We start from the raw sequence: 21129 nt of genomic DNA on the forward strand, positions 1-21129 counted from the left end.
TGTTGTTCTACATTACATTTGCAATTAAATTTGTACTATAAACCCAAAAGCAGAATAATGACAGCTTCATCATTGTGGTATTCCCAAATGCTTTTTACATTAAATAGCATCTGTTTCTTCTTTCTCTTTTGCGTTATTCTTAAATTATGAGAGTCCTTTGGGCCTGCTACTGCTGTTGTTTGGTTTTGTATCACAGCGACAATAAAATAGTTATTTGACTGAGAAGTAAATGGTGATTTCTTCACAGTATTGAATTTTTTTGAATTCCTGATTTCGTGGGTTTTATGAGCTGGAAGCCCAAATTATGTAAAAATAAACAAATAAATACTTGGAATTGTTTAAATTGTGGGCCCTGAATCTATAATCTATGAAAGTTTAACTTTTTGAATGAAATTATGAAAATAAATAGACTTTTCCATGATATTCAAATGTTTTGGAAATCGTCTGTGTGTGTGTGTGTGTGTGTGTGTGTGTGGATATATATATATATTTACACGCACACACCCTAAACCCTAAAGATCTTAAAAGAGCAAATGCTAACAGGTGTGCATACCCTGACACACCCTAAACCCTAAAGATATACCCTAAACATACACAGACACGCAGATGGCCAATCAGACAGAGGGTCCTTTCTGATTGGTTTAGAGACCATGATGGGTTTCATGTGTCTGCTTTCAAGTCACAGAAATATCTTTTTCCTCTTGAAATGACTGGGCACCTGTACGCACCCTCTGTTTTTATTTGCTGCACCATTCAGAAATTAGGGCGCATATAAGACCAAAGTAGTTGCACTGTAATGTCCTGTCTTGTAAAAAAAAATAAAAATAAAAATTCATACACCGGATTTCCAGCACCACGCCGGCGTACTAAACCCTAGCTCTGCCGCACATTGATCTTACTTTATGCACATCAAATACAATATATATCTTTTTTTTTTGTCATTGTTGAAAAGTAATTTTTTTTTCCAGTGGTTTGTTTTAATTGTATCTCAACTTTGCAGGCAATGAGCCATCACCTTTGGGCTCTGTCGAGAGCTACAACCCGATAAAGCGTCGTTGGGAGTACGTGGCGCCTATGCCCACCGCACGCTGCTCGTCTGCACTCCTGCAGACCTCCAGCATGCTTTTCGTCATCGGTGGGGTGGCGCAGGGCCCGAGCAATGCCGTGGAAGCTCTCTGCTTACAGGAAACAGTGTGACACGTGCACAGGGAGCAACGCACACACTGGAGTAAATGCACGCTGCCGTTGCTATTTTATTGTCGCTTGTGTGGAAATGGCTGAAATATATTTCCTTGGATATAGAGGCTATCATCCACACATACTTTACTACTTTCACGCGCGACTGATGGATGCTTCTTGATGGTACACAGATTCTGCAAGCATTTCTAAAAGAAAAAAGGCATCCGGGGACATTTGCTGACAGAGCTGGACGAATAAATACAAGGACAGTCAAGATTACTGTGACTGATAAGGAGAGAACACTGACAGCTTGTCTTCCTTGCAGATGTCAGGGGAAGATGAAAAAATAGCAAAAAATAAACACACACACACTATCTGAAGACTTCACATGCCTTTGAACTCTTGAGCAGTTTTCAGAACAAAAGCAGGGTACTTTTCTGGATTTTAAAGGAACATAGGGCCATATATCTGTCACACTCCCCTGCTGCTGCGTCAGCAATCTGACATTTTTCTATCATTCTCTTTTTTTTTCATATAATGATGTGATTGTGGGACACTTTATTTTTGTTCTTTAGTTTTGTTACGGTGTTGTTTAAGTGTTAACATTCCTGCTAAGTTACTAAATGTATGTATTTATTAACAATTGGTTTGGTGGCTGGGTAGTAGAAAGTGTTAAATTTAAAGCACCAAAATTTGAATTTATTATAATTTCATCATGTATACCGCAGGGGTGTCAAACTCAAATTCACGGTGGGCCAAAATAAAAAATTGGGACAACGTCGCGGGCCAAACTCAATATTTAATGAAAAATCACTGCGATGTCCATGTTTCCCTTCTCTCCAGAAATGTAGCATTAAAGTTTATCATATGAAAACAAATTAAAATTTTGCTTAAACACTGAATCTGGAATAAACAAACTTTAATATTATAAACACGAGAAATCAAATTTGCGATAAAAGACATCAGTGGTATTTGTTTGTTGTTTTGCATTTAAATAGATAACATGTATTCTTCTGTCTCGCCATCTTCTATTTATCTATCTCCAACTACCTTTCTTTTTGATGTAAATCTTTTTTCAAAAGCCAACAACAAACCAACCCAAAAAAATAAGAATGTCCTTCAATAAAAATAGGAGTTGGAGTTGATAAAGGGCATTAAAAAAACATTAATTCAATGATGTTATATTCTTTGTTACAGCCATGTTGCTCCGCACACGACAAACAGGTCTGTCTTTTCCTTTAGTGAACAGATAATCTGCCTCCCACCTGTCTTGGAAGTTAACTGTTTTCCATCTTTCGTTTGGCCATTTTTGGGAAGGACAAGTGTAAATTTGCTCGAGGAGACCGGTAGCATAGTTGCTAACGACAGCAACAGAAAGGGAAGGGGCGCTCGCCGGTCTAGCCTGATGGGCCAACACACTAGCAAAGCATTCTGGGATTTGTAATATTAGTGGCGCATGTGCTATATACTGGCAGGCCAGCTCTAATACACATTTGATATGGTCTTGTGGGCCAAATATAATTACATCATGGGCCAAATTTGGCCCCCGGGCCTGAGTTTGACATATATATAATACCTGAAATGATGTGGTCCTTTCTGACTAACATGAAGCCCATAACCACAAATGGTTTTTTTTAACTTAAAAAAAACAAATCTTGAGGATTGTGTGCCCCCAAATACCGAAACCTTCCATGCTACACCACCGAACTCAAGCGTGTTGGATGTCCATCCATGGCCGCCACAACACCACCTGGTGTTGACCACAGTCACTGTGCTTCTTTTTATCTCCAGCCTTGAGCAGTAAAGTGATCAATCACCACTGACATTGTCCGTCACACTGTAGCACACTTTGTTCGTTTGTTTTTGTTTGTAGATGCTCAATCTACAAACTCCTCAGCCACCATTACTGACATGTTTGTTGTGTTTCCTCCATCCACCACCACCACTGCAATGCAGTGGATTTATTACCTCAGCTTGACATCCAGCACATTTCGGATCAATGGATAAATCACCTCAAGGTAATGTCAGATGGGCAACCTTTTGAAGCATAAAATTGAATTTAAAGAATAGGACAAAACACTTGTTGGCATGTCATTGTTTGATGTTTATGTTGCGTTGGCCATGCTGTTCTTAGCTTGTACCCAAAACATCAGCACAAATGCAATTGTGTTAACAGGTGTGCATACCCTGGCAGAATTTGGATTTTTAGGCCATTCTGGGAATACGAAATTGGATCTTTCACTCATTGTTAGTGGATGGGTGAAGACATCAATTATCAAACTTTATTGATTTATTTATTTGCTCTTTTAAGATCAGAATTACAACAGTAATTACCGACATGATTCTGTTGAAAAGTTGACAGTTTTTAACATCAATGACAACTTAAAAGTTTTTGTGATAGTTTTTGTTGAGGTACAGCTGACCATTCTTCTTGGCAAACAGCCTCCAATACCTGTAAACTCTTTGGCTCTATTGCATGAACCGCTCTTTTCAGGTCTCCCCAAAACATCAGTGATTCACATTCATGTTTCACAGATGGAATGTTGTACTTTAAATCATAGGCTTTGTTGGCTCCCATCCAAATATATCCCGTAGTTTATGGTTGTGGCCTTAAAGTTCAATTTAGGTGCAATAACTTTGTTTCAGACGTTTTGACGTTTGTTTCTGTGCTGTTTGCTTTGTGGCAATTTAGTTGTAATGGCTTTGTTCTAGTGACTTGACCATGGAGCCCATTTTTCTTTAAATTAGTGTTCATCATGAAACAGCCCCACCAGTTTTTTCTCCAGAGAGTCCTGTATTTCAGCTGAAATTATTTGCGTTTTTTCTTTGTATCCTGAACAATTTTACTGGCAGTTGTGGCTGAAATTTTTCACCGCGGCTTGGTTTCAACAGATTCTCATTTTCCACTCGGGGATTTTTTATTGTCCCATTGCAAGGACTTTGAATAATTATATTATTCATGAGGACTTCAAAAGAGCAAACACAATTGTTTGCTTTTCGAGTGACATTAGTGATTGTGGCAGCAGTAAAATTAAAATAATGTACAAAACTATACCATAAAATTATTATAGAGAATGTGGCAGATGTCAGTTAATACACATAGGAATCAAAATGCGTCCCTGCATGATGATAAAAATGCAGGTTAGTATAAAAACAGATCCTGATCTCTAACCTGTACAAAAAATGATGACATAACCCCCCACCCACCCTCAAAATTTCATAATTTGAAATTTGAATTCCTGAGTAACTATGTGGCCAATTCTGGTATACATTTGGTGTATTTGATTTTAATTGAATTACCTAGAAAATGCATGCTGCACATTCTTGTTCAAGCAAATTTATCCCACAAAAAAACCATTTTTTTCATTTCTAATAGTTTCATTCACGCTGAAAATGAAAAAGTAAAACTTTAACAAAATGAAGTCTAACAAAGTTCGTTTTTACACATCTTTTTATACTACTAAAGGATCTAGATTTTTTTTTTTACTGTATACAGTAACGAACCTCCACTATTAGTGGGTGATAGGGAGCAAGTCGTACCATGAATAATTGCCAGGGTTGTAATTATGTAACTATGGATGCCAAAAGATGGCGGTAAAGCACTTAAAACAGAAACTATCATGAAGCATCAACACCATGAATCGAGCCCCTACGTGACCAGGATCCCATGTTACATAAACGACTATTCAATAATGAAATTATTCTACACAAACACTTTCACATGAGGCTCATCAGTAGTATTAGCTAGCATACCAGCCTAAATAACATGCCAGCACAAACTGACATTACATCACACATGGGCAAACAAATACGCAAACTAGCACTTTGCACAAATGGTATGAGTCATTAAACTCACCTTTTGGTACCTACAGTTCACACAATAATATAAAGGAATAGGCTAATTTTAACGGCAACGTAGATTAAATGGGCCAATTGTAGCTGCGTCGGGAGAGACTCAAACACAAACTTTCATTCTGAGCTGCATTCAAGGACCACCAACAATAGAGAACATCTCAAAACCAATTAAAAACAAAAAACATCAATTCATTATACCTAACAACAACAGCAGCACAAAGACTCCGAAACATGGTGCCAAAGTAATATGTTTATTGCTTTGGCCTGTGGCCAAAAACAGCAAAGAGACACATTTTGCAGTGAATAACAGAGAATAGGTTCCCAAAACATTGTGAATATGCAAATTTGCGAATGCCGTAATGCGAATATGTGGGGGTTCACTGCATAATTGAAATAGATACTATACTTAACCCATTTCAGCAATAGTTTTTCCTGGTCAAGAGTATAAGCAGTGCCACTATAGTGACATTTTTGGGTAACAAGATCAATAAATGTAAACTAAAAACAAGATGTTCAGATGACAGACGTATGCTTCAGATGTTTGGACCAGCTGCACGCGCAATGAGCTGATGTGTCATTTAGTTACTATTTATTTGATGCATTAAAGCAACTAATCTTAATTCAAAATAAAGAGAAGTCTGTCTGATCACAGCATACTAATTTCAAATGCATAGAGGGAGAGAAAAAAAACATGCGTCAGATGAGTGAAAGATAAGCCCAGGACCAGAAACACACAAATGCACACATTCACTTTTCCTTGGCTGTTGCAGTTTCGATTTGTGGTCTGCACCCAGACAGATCTTGTTATCTCTTTTGAGGGATGGTGCCAATAGACAGTTGGTTATTTTGGATGTTCACCATTTGATTGTGTTAGGTGCAGGTCACACAGCGCAAAGAGCATACACACATAATGGATTTGCATGACAGTGCAAATGCATTTTCCACTCAGTTATGAAAATAGTTCTTTCTACGAACAACTACAGGAAAAAGGCATGGATATAATCTTGTGAGCTGTGAAGTAAACAAGGTTTTTGTGGTTTTGCCACACTTCGATATTGCATAGGACTGTTGTGTCTTGCTGCTAAAGAAATATGATTTATTAGATTTGCTATATATCGTAGGTCCATCCCCAATTTTGCAATTGTGAGACTGCGACGTGGGCAGTTGTGAGACTGATCCATTCTGTCAGTTTGCCAGCACACTGGTGCTCGTGAGCATTTCTGAGAAATCTCTGTAAAAAAACCTCAGTATTTATTATTAGGCCATCTGGAGGTTGGAGAGTGTCATCTAATTTCATCGTGTTTTTCTCTGCTCCCCCCCCCCCCCCCCAAAATCCCTTCAAAGAAATCGAAGACTAGGTTGCCCTATTTTTCCCCTTTTATTTTTAACATAATCTCGGTCACTCCCTCATTGAGTCACAGTGGCTCATGGATCAGATGTTCTATACGTTTCTCACCTCTCACAGCCAGTTGAGGAATAAGAGCGGGATGATTCAGAGCAAGTAGAAGCCGATTACATGCTGAACCCTTTAAACAGGCCACGAGTGGATGATGCACAAGCCTGCTTGAATGTGAAGGCAAATGCGTTCTTGTTGAAAGCCAAAATATATTGCCAACCTACATCCCAAGGCACTTTGTATTTGGAATACGTTTTGGGTTAGTTTATTGATCATATTTTCCAACTATGTGCGTTAATGATGTCACAGGGACTACACTACAGCACCACAGCCCTATACAACACTCATATCTAATGTTTCATTGTTGTAGATATGTAATGATTTACTTTTCTCATCGTGTTTACAATTAGTGCTTTGTCCTTTTTCTCTTTACTTCGCTCTCCCCGCTAGAATTTTTTTTCTGTTCAACTGATCGACTCTGATTCTCAATAAACATCAAGAAACCACAGCGGCAGCTTAAAAACTCCACTGTGACACAATAAAACTGTTCCGGCATAGACGGGATACAGATCCTCCATTCTGCTTGACCTAACAGCTGAACAGGACAAAAAAAAAAAAAAAAAAAAAAAAAAAAGGGGTGGGCAAACTATGACCTGCAGGCCACAGTGGGCCCACTCCGTTCTTTCTGTCTGCATTTACTATTTATCAGAAGTCCTGGAATATTTATTCAGTTTTAATTTCAAACCTTCAATTTAGCAATTATTTCCTAAAATGTCATTTTTTAAAAATTCTACTAAATATTACATTTACATTTAACAGTATGGTATTACATTTATTTGTACTATTTTACATACAGTTTATTTATTGATTTATTTTACGTCATCTTAGAAAAGACTTGGCCCATCTGTCCATGTTAAAAATCTTATATGGGCCTTGAGCACAAACGTTTGCCTACCCCTGAGATGAATGGTGTTCATGTGAGTGAGTCTTGAATTAAAAAGCTGAGTCAATGTTGCGTGGAAATGAACACTGTTCAGTTTGACTCAGAATTTCATATAACCACTGTTGAGTTGTTTATTAAAGTGAAACCAGTTTGGACACATGTTTTGGGAAACGAGAGAGCATAATTCTGCTCCTGTTGTGATCTCTCCCATTCTCTCTCTCTTGCTGTACTGTGCTGTTTCCCTATACAGTGATTAACATGATAGAAACAGGAACAAATGCTTTGTGGTCTCAGTGAACTATTGCTGTGTGATCTGTCTGTGCAAACGTGATTACTGCACTGGATGAAGTGTTCCAAAAATGATGAGATCAAGTGCTGGGAATTGTGGTCATTCCCGTATAATATTAATGATGTACCTACTGTATATCATGATGCTTTACCCCCCCCATGGACACCCCATGATATACTGCACTGTAGTCATACAATGACTAAACATTGTATGACTACAGTATATCACAGTTAATTAGGACAGGAGCTAAAGCAAACATTCCCCCACACTGATACCTAGAAAGTGTTCCATTGAGAATTCAATTAAAAAGTGTTTTAAAAGTAAGGCACACTATTAAATTATTGTAGTATTACTTCAGCTACACACCTTCGCCACTCTGGATACATATACAAACCTCACTATGTGACGTATTAAAAAAAAAAAAAAAAGTCCCACTGCAACACATTCAATCAATGCATTGCCCAAAATGTTATACTTTGCCACTAACAGACAATATTTTGTCATGAACATGAATAGATAATATAATGTCAAGCTCATGTATGAGTTTCATGATTTTAACATTTTCAGTAAATATTACCTTAATTTAACACAAATAATAATCTACACATTCATTTTTTTGCACGAAAGGGGACATAATTTAAGCATTTTATAAAATGTTATCACAATGGACATGATTTAGTGATTCCTTGTTGTTAATTTGGAACAACACCCAAAATATTGTTGATTCATCAAACTTTAAATCTTCCACTGATAAATTGCAGCAGTCATTCAAATGTAATATTCTAATATTCTTCCTGAAGTCGAGTTCAGTTCCGTTCAACTCAGCCTCAGTTACTTGCACTTTCAAAGTCCGTAATTTGCAATGACTAAATGATCAAAACAAATTACATTTTATTTAATCGCAAAGTTGCAGAAATAAGTCATACTTAGATGTGGGCACATTTCCCTTGATGCAGCAGCTGCATTATTCATCTGACAGACAAACCGTAATAGCATCAGCAAGAAGCTAGCTTCTCATAGTTGAAAACAGCTGAGAACACAAAATGCCCCATTGTGTGCCGTTAACGGTAACTGTGCATCAGCGCTTCAGATGTACAATCCTATTATAACGATAGTGATTAACACTTTTTGATAATCCCTCTAAGAACAAGGTAATTGTATCCAAGTGTTTTTCAATTGCACAATAACGTCAAGTAACAAGATGATGTATTATTGTATTATTATATCGTAATAATGGTGATCGCATCATTTGTAGGTGTTGTGCTTGCCATAAAAGATGAATGTGACTCTTTGTTGTGTTCAAGATGTAACAGTTAAACTAAGGTGGATGTATTTAATAGTGCAGTAGTGCATTAATCGCCTTGATGGATGAAGGTGTCATGTCCAAATGGAAGCCTGACACACCCCATTAACGTGGCTTCTAAACGGGTTTTTGATCCATGGAGAGTTCGATTCAGTCATAACATTGAACCACGACATAACGTACATGACATCAAGTCTTGTTCACTTACTGGTAATATAACACACAGACTGCTCCACTGATTCGATTGGGAAGGCCTTTGTATTTCAGTTTGTCACTCAGGTTGATCAGAATGATGATGATGATGATGATGATGATGATGATGATGATGATGTGTCTGGCAGGCTTTGGTTCTCACAGCAGTGCAGTAGTTCAGTGCCTATGCTAAATGTGAGGTAGTGCCTCTAATATGAATCTTGTTCTATAATAAACTATTTTGACTTGCTGTCTAAAACACTTGTGTGCAAGAATCTGTTTCCCCCCCCCCCTTCTCCCCCCATTTTTATGTGTCATGTCAGTGCAACCTTAGAAGATGAACAATTTAATTAGTGATAAGTATTTGTGAAAATATACATGTAGAAGGAGATGACTAGTATGTTTAAATATGACTATTTTCCAACATGATCAACAGTAGCAAAACACCCACCAAAACGTTTCACCAAACATTTTTTGCTATAAAGTCATAATCAGTTTTTTGTGGCTGAGAGTTAATTTTGTGACGTCATGTCTTGTTTTCTTGTGACCCATGTTAATGTCTTGTGATACTCGGAAGGTTTTCGTTTCCACCTGTTCTCGTCAGCACCCTACCTTGTGTCAGCCAATCAGCTCCCTCCAGCCACTCATGTCATGTCCAGTTGTTCCTCGTTGTCACGTCAGTTTGCTTGTATTTAGTTCCCTGGTTTCTTTCATTCCTTGATAAATAAATAATAATTTATTTATTTATTTATTTAAATAAATAATAATTGATTTCCTCCTTAAATAAAAATGTCTTTTTTTTTTAGATCCTGCAACCTGCAGCCTGCTTCACTGCACATTGTTCTTTCTTCTGTCCTTTTTACCAGTGTCCTCCACTTGTCCTAGTTATTCATCCTAACAGCGCCCCTTCACCTATATATTTTAGATTATGAAGATGGCCCCAATTTAGTTAACTTCCTTACCGATTCTGACTCTGACACCAACTTTGATTTCTTTCTCTAGTTCTTCTTTTTGTCACGTTTTCCCTGTTCTGGTCCCTGCGAGTTAACACCCAAGTCCTTTCCTTCCGACCTTTACTTGGGCATGCGTTTGGCCATCTCTCCAGGACCTCTCTGCGTGCTAACCAACGGAGGCAACCAAGTAAAGGTCAAGTTTCATCGTCCTGTTTTTCCACAATTTTTTTTTACCCATTTCCATACCCCTCTACTCATGGGGAGGGGTTTGTCATGATCTTTTTTTTTTTTGTGGTTTACATTTTGTTTTGTTACATGCTATGTCTTGTTTTTCTTGTGACCCGTGTTAATGTCTTTTAATGCTCGTTAGGGTTTCGTTTCGACCAAGACAAAAAAGACACGCCACTACTCCAATAACATAGGCATTGTGAAACAAAGTCACAATACAATACTGTCACAATTAAAAATCACTTTCCTGAAAGAAAGAGGCACAAGCTTTTTTTCAGCACAGCACCACCAGCTGGAGCTGGCGAAGGAGTGCCGGAGTGGACCCTGACGCAAACTCACCAGTGACTCTACTATATTGTTGTACTGTTGATATACAATAATACTATTGTAATAAATAAAATAACAATATGAATAATCTAATCCTTTGTGAGTTTACACACACAGCTCCAAAAGAATGACGAGTCTTCTTGTGACACTGTTCCAGTCTGCACAGGGCACCAGAGCAATATGCAAAAAGATATCTGAAATATAAATTAAATGTGACATTATAATACCAGACAAACCATTAAAAAAAACCATCTTCCCCTGCTGTTTGCCCTAAGGCATACCAGTTGGAAATCTTAATAGGACACATTTTCAGCTCCCCCAAAAGGAAAGGTAGAAACTAATAAAAACTACAAATCTACAATACCCCACGTGAATAATGTCACTATAAAGACAGTTTGTGATGCTTCCGCTGTACAATTCACCTCTTGTTCTCCCACCTAGTGGCAAAAACGTGAAATTACAGTACTCAAATTGTAGTGTCATAAATGCGTTTGATTTAAGATGTTGAACATATTATACTTACATTTGGCTTGTAGGCTTTGTTTAGCCAGTTCCTTCATCACCTGTTCATAGATTCCCAGTGACTTTTAGATGGTTTTATACCCAAATAAGTCATGTTAATTTAAAGAATTTCAATCAGTAAATTTAGAAAACTGGTGTATTGTGGTTTTCTAATAAATCCTTCTTGGATGTGAACTGCAGTTTTCTGGTCACACAGTAGGGCTGGTGATTCGATGTGATAATCTAGCAGAAGCATTCACTGCCAGCATACAGGATGACACCAGTGGTGTGTTCACAGGTCTGTTGTCATCAATTTGAGAGCTGACACGCTGTGTCAAACTGTTCTGCGGTCAAACTCTGCAATTCATTATGGAACACGTAAATATGTTTTCTTTTCCACAAAATAGCACATTCATTCGTTGATGTTTGCCTGTTTCCTGGACGTGTCAAATTTAGTGTTTCCGATTCAAGATGATAGATTTGGCTTATAACTTTATTTGTGCCCAGTTCTTCCTTCTGCGAACGTTCCTGTTGAGTCTGTTCTACTTCATCTCAGATCTCTTTTCTGATATTTCTTGAAAATGTGGTGAAGAGTCATCTGAATGAGACAGATTGGTCTGCTTAGAGTGTAGTGCTTTTCACTGACAAAAACTCACCTCTGTGGTGATTATGCTGACATTCACAAAGTAACCTGTTCTTTGAGCATTAACAAGCAAGCAAAATTTGTGCTATTTTAATATATTGCCATCATTCAGGGGTCTAAAAACTTAAAGCACTAAGAACATAATCCAGTATCCTCTGGGTTGACTCTATAGATAAGAAAACATTTACCCACAAACAACCAGAAAAACTACAATTTGTCAACAGGAATTCTGACCACTTGTTCTTACAAAATGCACCATGAAGCTTATTGCACATAATGATTCCATATATAAATAAATTCAAATAGTGGTTACCACATCTGATTCACAATTCAGAGGTTGTGGGTTGATATCTGGGCTCTGGCCTTACTGTGTGGATTTTGCATGTTCTCCCTGTGCTTGCGTGGGTTTTCTCCCAGCAGTCTGGTTTCCTCCCACACGTCAAAAACAAGTATGTAAGGTTGACTGAAGACCCACGCTGTTTCAATGTGTGATGTGTGAATGGTTCTTTGTCTATATGTGTTGGCAACCAATTCTCTCACCTCTCGCCGAAAGGTTCGCTGGGATAGACTCCAGCTCACCCACAACCCTAGTGAGGATAAGCAGTATAGAGAATGGATTGATGGAAAGAATCATCCATCAATCCATTTTCCATACCGCTTATCCTCACTAGGGTCGTGGGTATGCTGGAGCCTATCCCAGCTAACTGCAGGCAGGAGGCAGGGTACACCCTGAAACCGTCGCCAGCCAATCGCATGGCACAGATAAACAAACAACCAGTCGCACTCACATTGATACCTACGGACAATTTAGAGTCTTCAATTAACCTACCGTGCATGTTTTTGGGATGTGAGTGGAAACCGGAGTACCCGGAGAAAACCCACAGAGGCACGGGGAGAACATGCAAAGTCCACACAGGCGGGGCCGGGATTTGAACCCCGGTCCTCAGAACTGTGAGGCTGACGCTCTAACCAGTCGGCCACCGTGCCTGGAAATAATCAATGAATAAATTTTTTTATCATCCTGATCACCCCCAAAAAATATGCATTTGCTGAGTCCCATAATTATCCATCAATCCATTTTCTATCGTGTTTGTCTTCATGAGACCCATTAGGGGAGCTGGAGCCAATTCCAGCTGACTTTGGGCCAGTACACACTGGACTGGTTGCCAGCCAATTGTAGTGCATATACTGTAAACAAACACCCATTCACAATCACATTCACACCTATTGACAAGTTAGAATCTTCAATTAACCTAACGTGCTTGTTTTTTGGAATATGGGAGGAGATCCAGGTACCCAGAGAAAACCCCCTTCAAATTCAAACTCAGAGTGTCTTGACTGTGAGGCAGACATGTTGCTGACAAACTTGTCCAATGTGATGCCAACACATTTCTGGGGTGAAAAAGTCGATCTTTTGGTTTGTTGTTGTTTTCCTCACATTCAATAAAGGATAACCACATTCTCAGACATCCTGAGTGTGCAGACATGAGCTGCACTCATGCACATCAGATGCAGGAATCATGTTTTTATTTTTGAACCTTTGCACTTGGACAATATGCACTGGATAATGCTGATATTGCTGTAAAATTCCTTGGATTCTTTAATGAACCTAACCTGCAGTTTTTGGAATGAGGCAGAAAACTAGGGAAAACCCATCAACCATTAGTTTAATTCTTAGACGTTCCTGCTTTATGAATTAAAAAACGCATGCCCACAACCAGCCTTAAGAAAGTGTAATGTTGCTTCATCAACTGTGCAAAGTAAAAAGTAATTATTTTACTAACACAACTACGTAACATGTTTTAAAATCATACCAAATAAGAAAGATCTGAAGTACCGTCAGGTGTTTCAAATGTCATTGTTTTGTTGCAGGTTGTACAATGAAGACCAAGGTCTGCCAGTGTACGCGGGTGTTCTAAGACACATTAATGCACAGATAACCAACTGTATAAAGACGTATTAAGGTTTCAGGATGTCACCATCATTGACTATTTTGGACCAAGAGCAACAGGCACTCATGTCATTTGTCAAGTGCGAGCCTCTTAGGGCCTCCTTGACAAGGTGGGATGTCATTGCTGAAAAGAGAGCCTGATGGCCTGCAGTGTGCAGCTATTGCTTTCAGCCTCAAGCAACACGTTTTCGCAATTCCTACGGTGGTACGGTGCTGGAAAACTGGGTCGATTTAATTTTAATTTTATGGAATGTAATCATTTTAAGGCTTTTTTCCAAAGGCTGAAATATTATGTTAAATAAAAACAGAATACTATGATTTGTGGGCGACTGGTTAGAGCGTCAGCCTCACAGTTCTGAGGACCCGGGTTCAATCCCCGGCCCCGCCTGTGTGGAGTTTGCATGTTCTCCCCGTGCCTGGGTGGGTTTTCTCCGGGCACTCCGGTTTCCTCCCACATCCCAAAAAAACATGCATTAATTGGAGACTCTAAATTGCCCGTAGGCATGACTGTGAGTGCGAATGGTTGTTTGTTACTATGTGCCCTGCAATTGGCTGGCAACCAGTTCAGGGTGTACCCCGCCTCCTGCCCGATGACAGCTGGGATAGGCTCCAGCACGCCCGCGACCCTAGTGAGGAGAAGCGGCTCAGAAAATGGATGGATGGATGGATGGATAAATAAAAACAGAATACTATGATTTGCCGGCGGCACGGTGGGCGACTGAGGCCACCGTGCCGCCATGGCCAAAATAATAATCACAAATATTTTGATCAATATTGTAATCACATTTATTCATCAGTAGACTTTACACCGATCTCATCAGCTTGATCGGTATCGGCTGATAATTAGCATTTTATGCTGATCGGCTGATTGGCTTTAATGTCATAATTCGCCGATCCGATCAATGACGTCATTGATCGGCTCTGCAAAAGACATTTACTCCGTGTCGCCGCGTGCACAGTATATTTGAATCCAAAAGCTAATTTATTTGGAGCCTCGTCGCGTGTCTTTTGTGGGACGGCGGTGAGGGACAGACGACAAGTCTGAGACAGACAACACATAATGTGTGGATCAGACTACAAGACAAATTTGGTCTTTCACGATTGCACTATGTCAGACTACTGCAATAAAATCTTGTGTTCCGATACCACCACATCCCGTCTTATCTTGTCAACTGACCGGATACACTTGTTACCATGGCGACGACATCGCGACGCGTGTACTATAAGAACAAAATGGGAAAAAATGTGTGGTCGTGGAGATTATGTTCATTTAAGGCTTGCTTGAGGTATGTTCACGTACTTTTAATACGATACGGTTCGCAAGCAGGCAACAACATATTATGTAGCCTAGCAAGCTAGTGCTAGCACTAACGGTTGTATGTAAACATGCCAGCGTTATGTTGAATCATGCTCTAAAGTTTCGGTTTGTGTGAAGTAATTTAATTACAGTAAGTTAGCACCCATTATTTCTGTCATGTTGTAATGTTGGTTTGACCTGACTGATTAGAATACATGACCTGAATAGAGAATACTTTAAGATACTCAGTATATAGTACACAAGTATATGAACAAGTCATTTAAATGGACACATTGCTCCATCTTGAGATTGGATCGGTGATCGGTTATCAGTTTTTTTAACTTGCTCATCGGTGATCGTTCCCAAGAATCCTGATCGTGTAAAGCCTATTAATCACAATTTTTCCTCATGTTAGGGAAACATTTATTTTTATTGCACTACTTTTCAACAAACATTATGTAAACAGTCTTCAATTCAAAATGAATGTTTAAATCAGAATAAATAAAAATGTGCCCATGAAATTTAAATTTACCAAGGGGTAACTGAAAATATATGCTGTAGTAAACTTAATGGAAGCAAATTCTGTTTATGCATAAAAGGGACAATATTTGGCTGCAAGCACTGCCTTTTCATTTGAAAATTCCCATCCATATAGTGAATTGTCAAGGAAGGCTAAGGCTCCTTTGTTCTGCTTGACCATGGGTCAATCCTGCACGGTCACAAACTGCAAAGAACGCTACAATTGTGATTCCGCTCTCTATTTACTTCTGGCACTTTTTCACGATGATCAGGACAACCCTCCAGTGAAAGTCAAGGCAGCTGCCACAACGATTGGTTTATATTATTCATTACTGTAACACACCACCTCTCTGCCAACATGTTGGGAGAGCCAACTTCAAAATAAAAGGCACACACACACATAATAAGACATTGGTCATCAATGCCATTTTAGGCTTCTATTTTGAAGTTGTCCTGTAATGCTTAATAATCGTTGTGGTGGTTGTCTTGACTTCTGCACGCTGGCCTGACAAACAGTCTTTGCTCATAAAGTGTACTTTTTTGCCACTTTGGAGAAATGATTGCATGAGGGGATCACATGTTTCTTGTCCAGTGTTTTGACATTTTTCTGCCGTGTTATTCCGATGGCTGAACAGATTAATTGTGTCCCTGCCTCTGGGCCTGGCTCCATGGGGAGGCGCCCTGGTGACCCACGTCCATGCGAGGGATGACTAGGCCTAAAACTGTTTCTCTTCAAAGTGGGTCTTTGAGCCCTGCTTTGTCTAGTCCCTCATTAAGGACCTGTTTGCAAGAGGTTACCCTACCAGGGGCATACAAACCCCGACAACATGGCTCCTATAGGATTACTGGGACACACAAACCCTTCCACCACGATAAGGCGACAGGTCAAGGAGAGGATCAGGAATTGTGAATTAGTTACAGTGGGTACGGAAAGTATTCAGACCCCCTTAATTTTTTCACTCTTTGTTATATTGCATCCATTTGCTCAAATCATTTAAGTAATTTTGTTCCTCATTAATGTACACACAGCACCCCATATTGACAGAAAAAAACAGACTTGTTGAAATTTTTGCAGATTTATTAAAAAAGAAAAACTGAAATATCACACAGCAATAAGTATTCAGACCCTTTGCTGTGACACTCATTAATTTAACTCGGGTGCTGTCCATTTCTTCTGATCATCCTTGAGATGGTTCTACACCTTCATTGGAGTCCAGCTGTGTTTGATTATACTGATTGGACTTGATTAGGAAAGCCATACACCTGTCTATATAAGACTTTACAGCTCACAGTGCATGTCAAAGCAAATGAGAATCATGAGGTCAAAGGAACTGCCTGAAGAGCTCCGAGACAGAATTGTGGCAAGGCACAGATCTGGCCAAGGTTACAAAAAAAAATTATGCTGCACTTACGGTTCCTAAGAGCACAGTGGCATAACATAGTCCTTAAATGGAAGACGTTTGGGATGACCAGAAACCTTCCTAGAGCCGGACGTCCAGCCAAACTGAGCAATTGGGGGAGAAGAGCCTTGGTGAGAGAGGTAAAGAAGAACCCAAAGATCACTGTGGCTGAGCTCCACAGATGCAGTCGGGAGATGGGAGAAAGTTCTAGAAAGTCAACCATCACTGCACTCCACCAGTCGGAGCTTTATGGCAGAGTGACCCGACGGAAGCCTCTCCTCAGTGCAAGATACATGAAAGCCCGCATGGAGTTTGCTAAAAAAAAAACACCCGAAGGCTCCAAGATGGTGAGAAATAAGATTCTCTGGTTTGATGAGACCAAGATAGAACCTTTTGGCCTTAATTCTAAGCCGTATGTGTGGAGGAAACCAGGCACTACTAATCACCTGTCCAATACAGTCCCAACAGTGAAACATGGTGGTGTCAGCATCATGCTGTTTTTTTTTTAGGTGCAGGGACAGGACGACTGGTTGCAATCAAAGGAAAGATAAATGCGGCCAAGGTCAGGGATATCCTGGACGAAAACCTTCTCCAGAGTGCTCAGGACCTCAGTCTGGGCTGAAGGTTCACCTTCAAACAAGACAATGACCCTAAGCACACAGCTAAAATAACGAAGCAGTGGCTTCAGAACAACTCCGTGACTGTTCTTGAATGGCCCAGCCAGAGCCCTGACTTAAACCCAATTGAGCATCTCTGGAGAGACCTGAAAATGGCTGTCCACCAACGTTCACCATCCAACCTGAGAGAAGTGTAGAGGATCTGTAAGGAGGAATGGCAGATGATCCCCAAATCCAGGTATGAAAAACTTGTTGCATCATTCCCAAAAAGACTCATGGCTGTATTAGCTCAAAAGGGTGATTCTACTAAATCCCGAGCAAAGGGTCTGAATACTTATGGCTGTGTGATGTTTCTGTTTTTCTTTTTGAATAAATCTGCAAAAATTTAAACAATTCTGTCTTTTTCTGTCTATATGGGGTGCTGTGTTTACATTAATGTAGAAAAAAATAACTTAAATGATTGGCGCAAATGGATGCAATATAACAAAGAGTGAAAAGTTTAAGGGGGTCTGAATACTTTCCGTACCCAATGTATATACTGTAAATCAAATAATTATTTCTTTCATGAGCCATTATTACTTATTTCCCCTTATTTTGTTGGTTTTCATGTTGTTGTCGATACTGATAACTGAACAAAACACCCATCCATCCATTTTCTATACCACTTGTCCTCACTAGGGTGAGCTGGAGCCTGTCCCAGCTGGCTGCAGCGTGCCTATACAGACAAGAATTAACACAAATTAACACCTATTAACAATTTAGACTCTTCAATTGATTTAACCTTTAACATGTTTTTGGAATGTAGGCAGAAACTCAAACAAGCACAAATAGATCACGCGATCGCCACACAGAAAGACTGGGAGATTTTAACCCAGAACCTCAAACCTGCGAAGCAGACATTCTAACTGCTGCCTCACCATGCTCTGAGCAAAACATTTGTTTGAAAATGCAAACGGTCACTGCTGAATGTACTTCCTATCGAAGATGAATGTGTTGTAAATTCTGGAATCTGAAATATTTGTGTCAGAGACTGTAACCCTTCTGATACATAGACTTCAAATCTGGAATCTAAAGTATCTGGTGGCGTGGAGTGGAAAAATATTTGGCATCTCGCTAGAGAAACGTGTCCTGTTTTCAATAGATGTTAAAAAATGGCTCTTCTTGAACCAGGGAAATCACCTTGTTTCACATGCTACCTTTGTGGTCATAAAAATGTCATGTTTTGAGTGTTTAATATAGTTTGATACAAAGCACAGTAAGCCATTTCCCCCCTCGCAGGTCATCAAAAGACTCAACAGTGTCCAGAGAAGACTTAACAGCTACACAAGAGATGACAGATGGCCCAGCATGCCTTGCATGCTTCATCAAGAGGTAACCAAAGGACAGAGGCAGCCGTAGACCCAAGGGGACTCACTTGTTAGCCAGAGTCCTTGACAGATAATGTAAACATCACATGTAGCTTTACTGTCTGACACCTTGCTGACGGATCACAATGTAGGATTAAGTTTGTTTGTAGCTGAACTTGCCGAAACTGAAATAGACCCCCAAAGTGGGAAGAAATGAAGGTAGAATTTCTAATGGCTACAATTAGTTGAGCACATGATGTGACATCAAAGCAGGTTTGTAGTCTCTCTATTCGTGGGGTGTAGGGACCGATCCCAGGTGCAATTAGTGATAAAACTGCAAGTAACTGAAGCACCCCCCAAAACGGTTAACTATTAACTATGATAATAGTTTAAACCGTAACATGACTATGATCCTGAAACAGTTTAATTTCAAACTCATCTTACACCCTCTTCAAAAATAAATGGCTTACAGGTGATTTCATTTTTTTAAGACTCTTTTGTAATTTATTTTGCCTTCTAGGCTAAACTTAGCTTCTAGGCTAAACTTAGCATTACAAACCTTTAGAAAAAAGATTTGTAATGTCAACATAGTTCCTTTGCACCAAGATGCCATAATATGGGAGAGTCTAATATGAAAGTAGGACTCATTTTACCACTGAAATATGTGTAATAGATATCTCTGTTGAATTGTAACGTATGATTAATTTTATATTAGTAAGAAAACACAAAAACTGTGAAAATAAATTTTCAGCCAATAATGGAGTATAGGTTAAAAAAAAAATTCTGTGAATAGGTGAATTTGTGAGTAGTGAACAGGTAAATAGGTGGGGGAACACTGTATTAGGGTATTTTAGTCATACACTTCTAAAATTGTTCATTTGCCAGCCTACATAGCAAATTCGAAAGTGTCAACTCCTTGGGAGTTGAAGTACGGTAACTACTTTTAAAGTCTATATGGGTTCACTCTAGTTTTTTTTTTAAACTGTTTAAGACTTTTAAAAGTCTTAAACAGTTCACACTATCACGGAGTTGGAATAAAGTTGAAATTTAACACATCTGAGTTTTGTTTTTATTTTAGATTTTTTTTTTTTTTTTTCAAATTTATTATACTTATTCGTATCCCTCATGGGGAAATTCAACTCCACTCATTAAAGTTTTTGTTGCACACACACAACCAGATCACACATGCAGGCATGCAAGGAGAGATTCAGAGTGAAAGAGGTCACAAAGAGTGCTGCACTACTAGAGCTTGGGTGGCAGTGAAAATGCCTTGCTCAAGGGTACCTCCACAGTAGCCAGCAAGCAGATGAGCATCTCTCCAACAACTAGTTGCCGTTTTTAAATTTTTGTCCATGGTGGGGCTTGAAACTGTTTCCTCTGACTGCAAAGCCAGAGCTACTACAACTGTCAGTTATTTATAGTATAATCACCAATTTCACTCCCTAAAACAATACATGCCACTTGAATTTACAAAAACAAAAAAAAATTTTTGAATCAAACTGTATTTAAAACAAAAACTGCACTGTCTTTGCAATAATACAAGTCACACAACATGACAAGGTGGCTGTTGCACAGACAAAAGTTCTTCAATGTGTGCAGTAAAAGTATTTTTTTTTGCAGTCTGTTAGGATCCTCGGTTTGATAAAAGCAGGGAAAAGTCAAAAGAAGCACAGTGGGCGTCTGCTGTTCCTGATCTTTACGCATACACGTCACTGATATGTTGGAATTCTGGGAGAAACTTAACTAAGAAACACTTAACAGAGTTGTTTCTCCAGATTAACACCAACTCTTTTGAGGAATTTACTCTCCCATAGTTGAATTAGATGAAACAAGTGTTAAATTAACACTGTATTTTTAACATACATCAACATTGGAAATGTAACACTTTTGATTATGCTGCGGAGAAGTGCTGCCCTACCTGTAGGCCAGAATGCCGGTTGATTAATCACAGCATGTGTGCTGCAATACATCTTAATGGCCGCACATTATGCGTTATTGCAATTACTAAGCATCCAATGAGATACTATCACCAATTTCTGTATCATTGCCTGTGCATGCGTGTTACATTATGCCAAAAAGGAATTTTCAGACAACCTGCAAATATGCCCCCTAGAGCCTCTAAGCAATATAGATTATGCTTCATTAGTTTCTGGCAAGTGTGAATGTTTTTTTGTCTATATGTGCCCTGCG

The 21129-nt window shown here is 39.1% G+C and overlaps 1 protein-coding gene across 5 annotated transcripts in view; it reads left to right on the forward strand.

Moving 5' to 3' along the window:
- Nucleotides 1–19412, forward strand: part of LOC133481667 (kelch domain-containing protein 8B-like) — a 137151-nt gene extending 117739 nt beyond the window's left edge. For 3 of the 5 annotated variants that reach the window (XM_061780832.1, XM_061780829.1, XM_061780831.1), the window contains one exon: nt 1001–7986. In XM_061780832.1, coding sequence (XP_061636816.1) covers nt 1001–1197 — 197 coding nt within the window. In that variant the 3' untranslated portion in view covers nt 1198–7986. Of the gene's footprint in view, nt 1–1000; nt 7987–18871 lie in introns of those variants that run through there. The other 2 variants (XM_061780833.1, XM_061780834.1) reach the window with 1 other exon arrangement.
- Nucleotides 19413–21129: the final 1717 nt, after the last annotated feature.

The sequence above is a fragment of the Phyllopteryx taeniolatus genome, chromosome 1 (assembly GCF_024500385.1).
Source record: "Phyllopteryx taeniolatus isolate TA_2022b chromosome 1, UOR_Ptae_1.2, whole genome shotgun sequence".
In the NCBI taxonomy this organism is placed as follows: domain Eukaryota; kingdom Metazoa; phylum Chordata; class Actinopteri; order Syngnathiformes; family Syngnathidae; genus Phyllopteryx; species Phyllopteryx taeniolatus.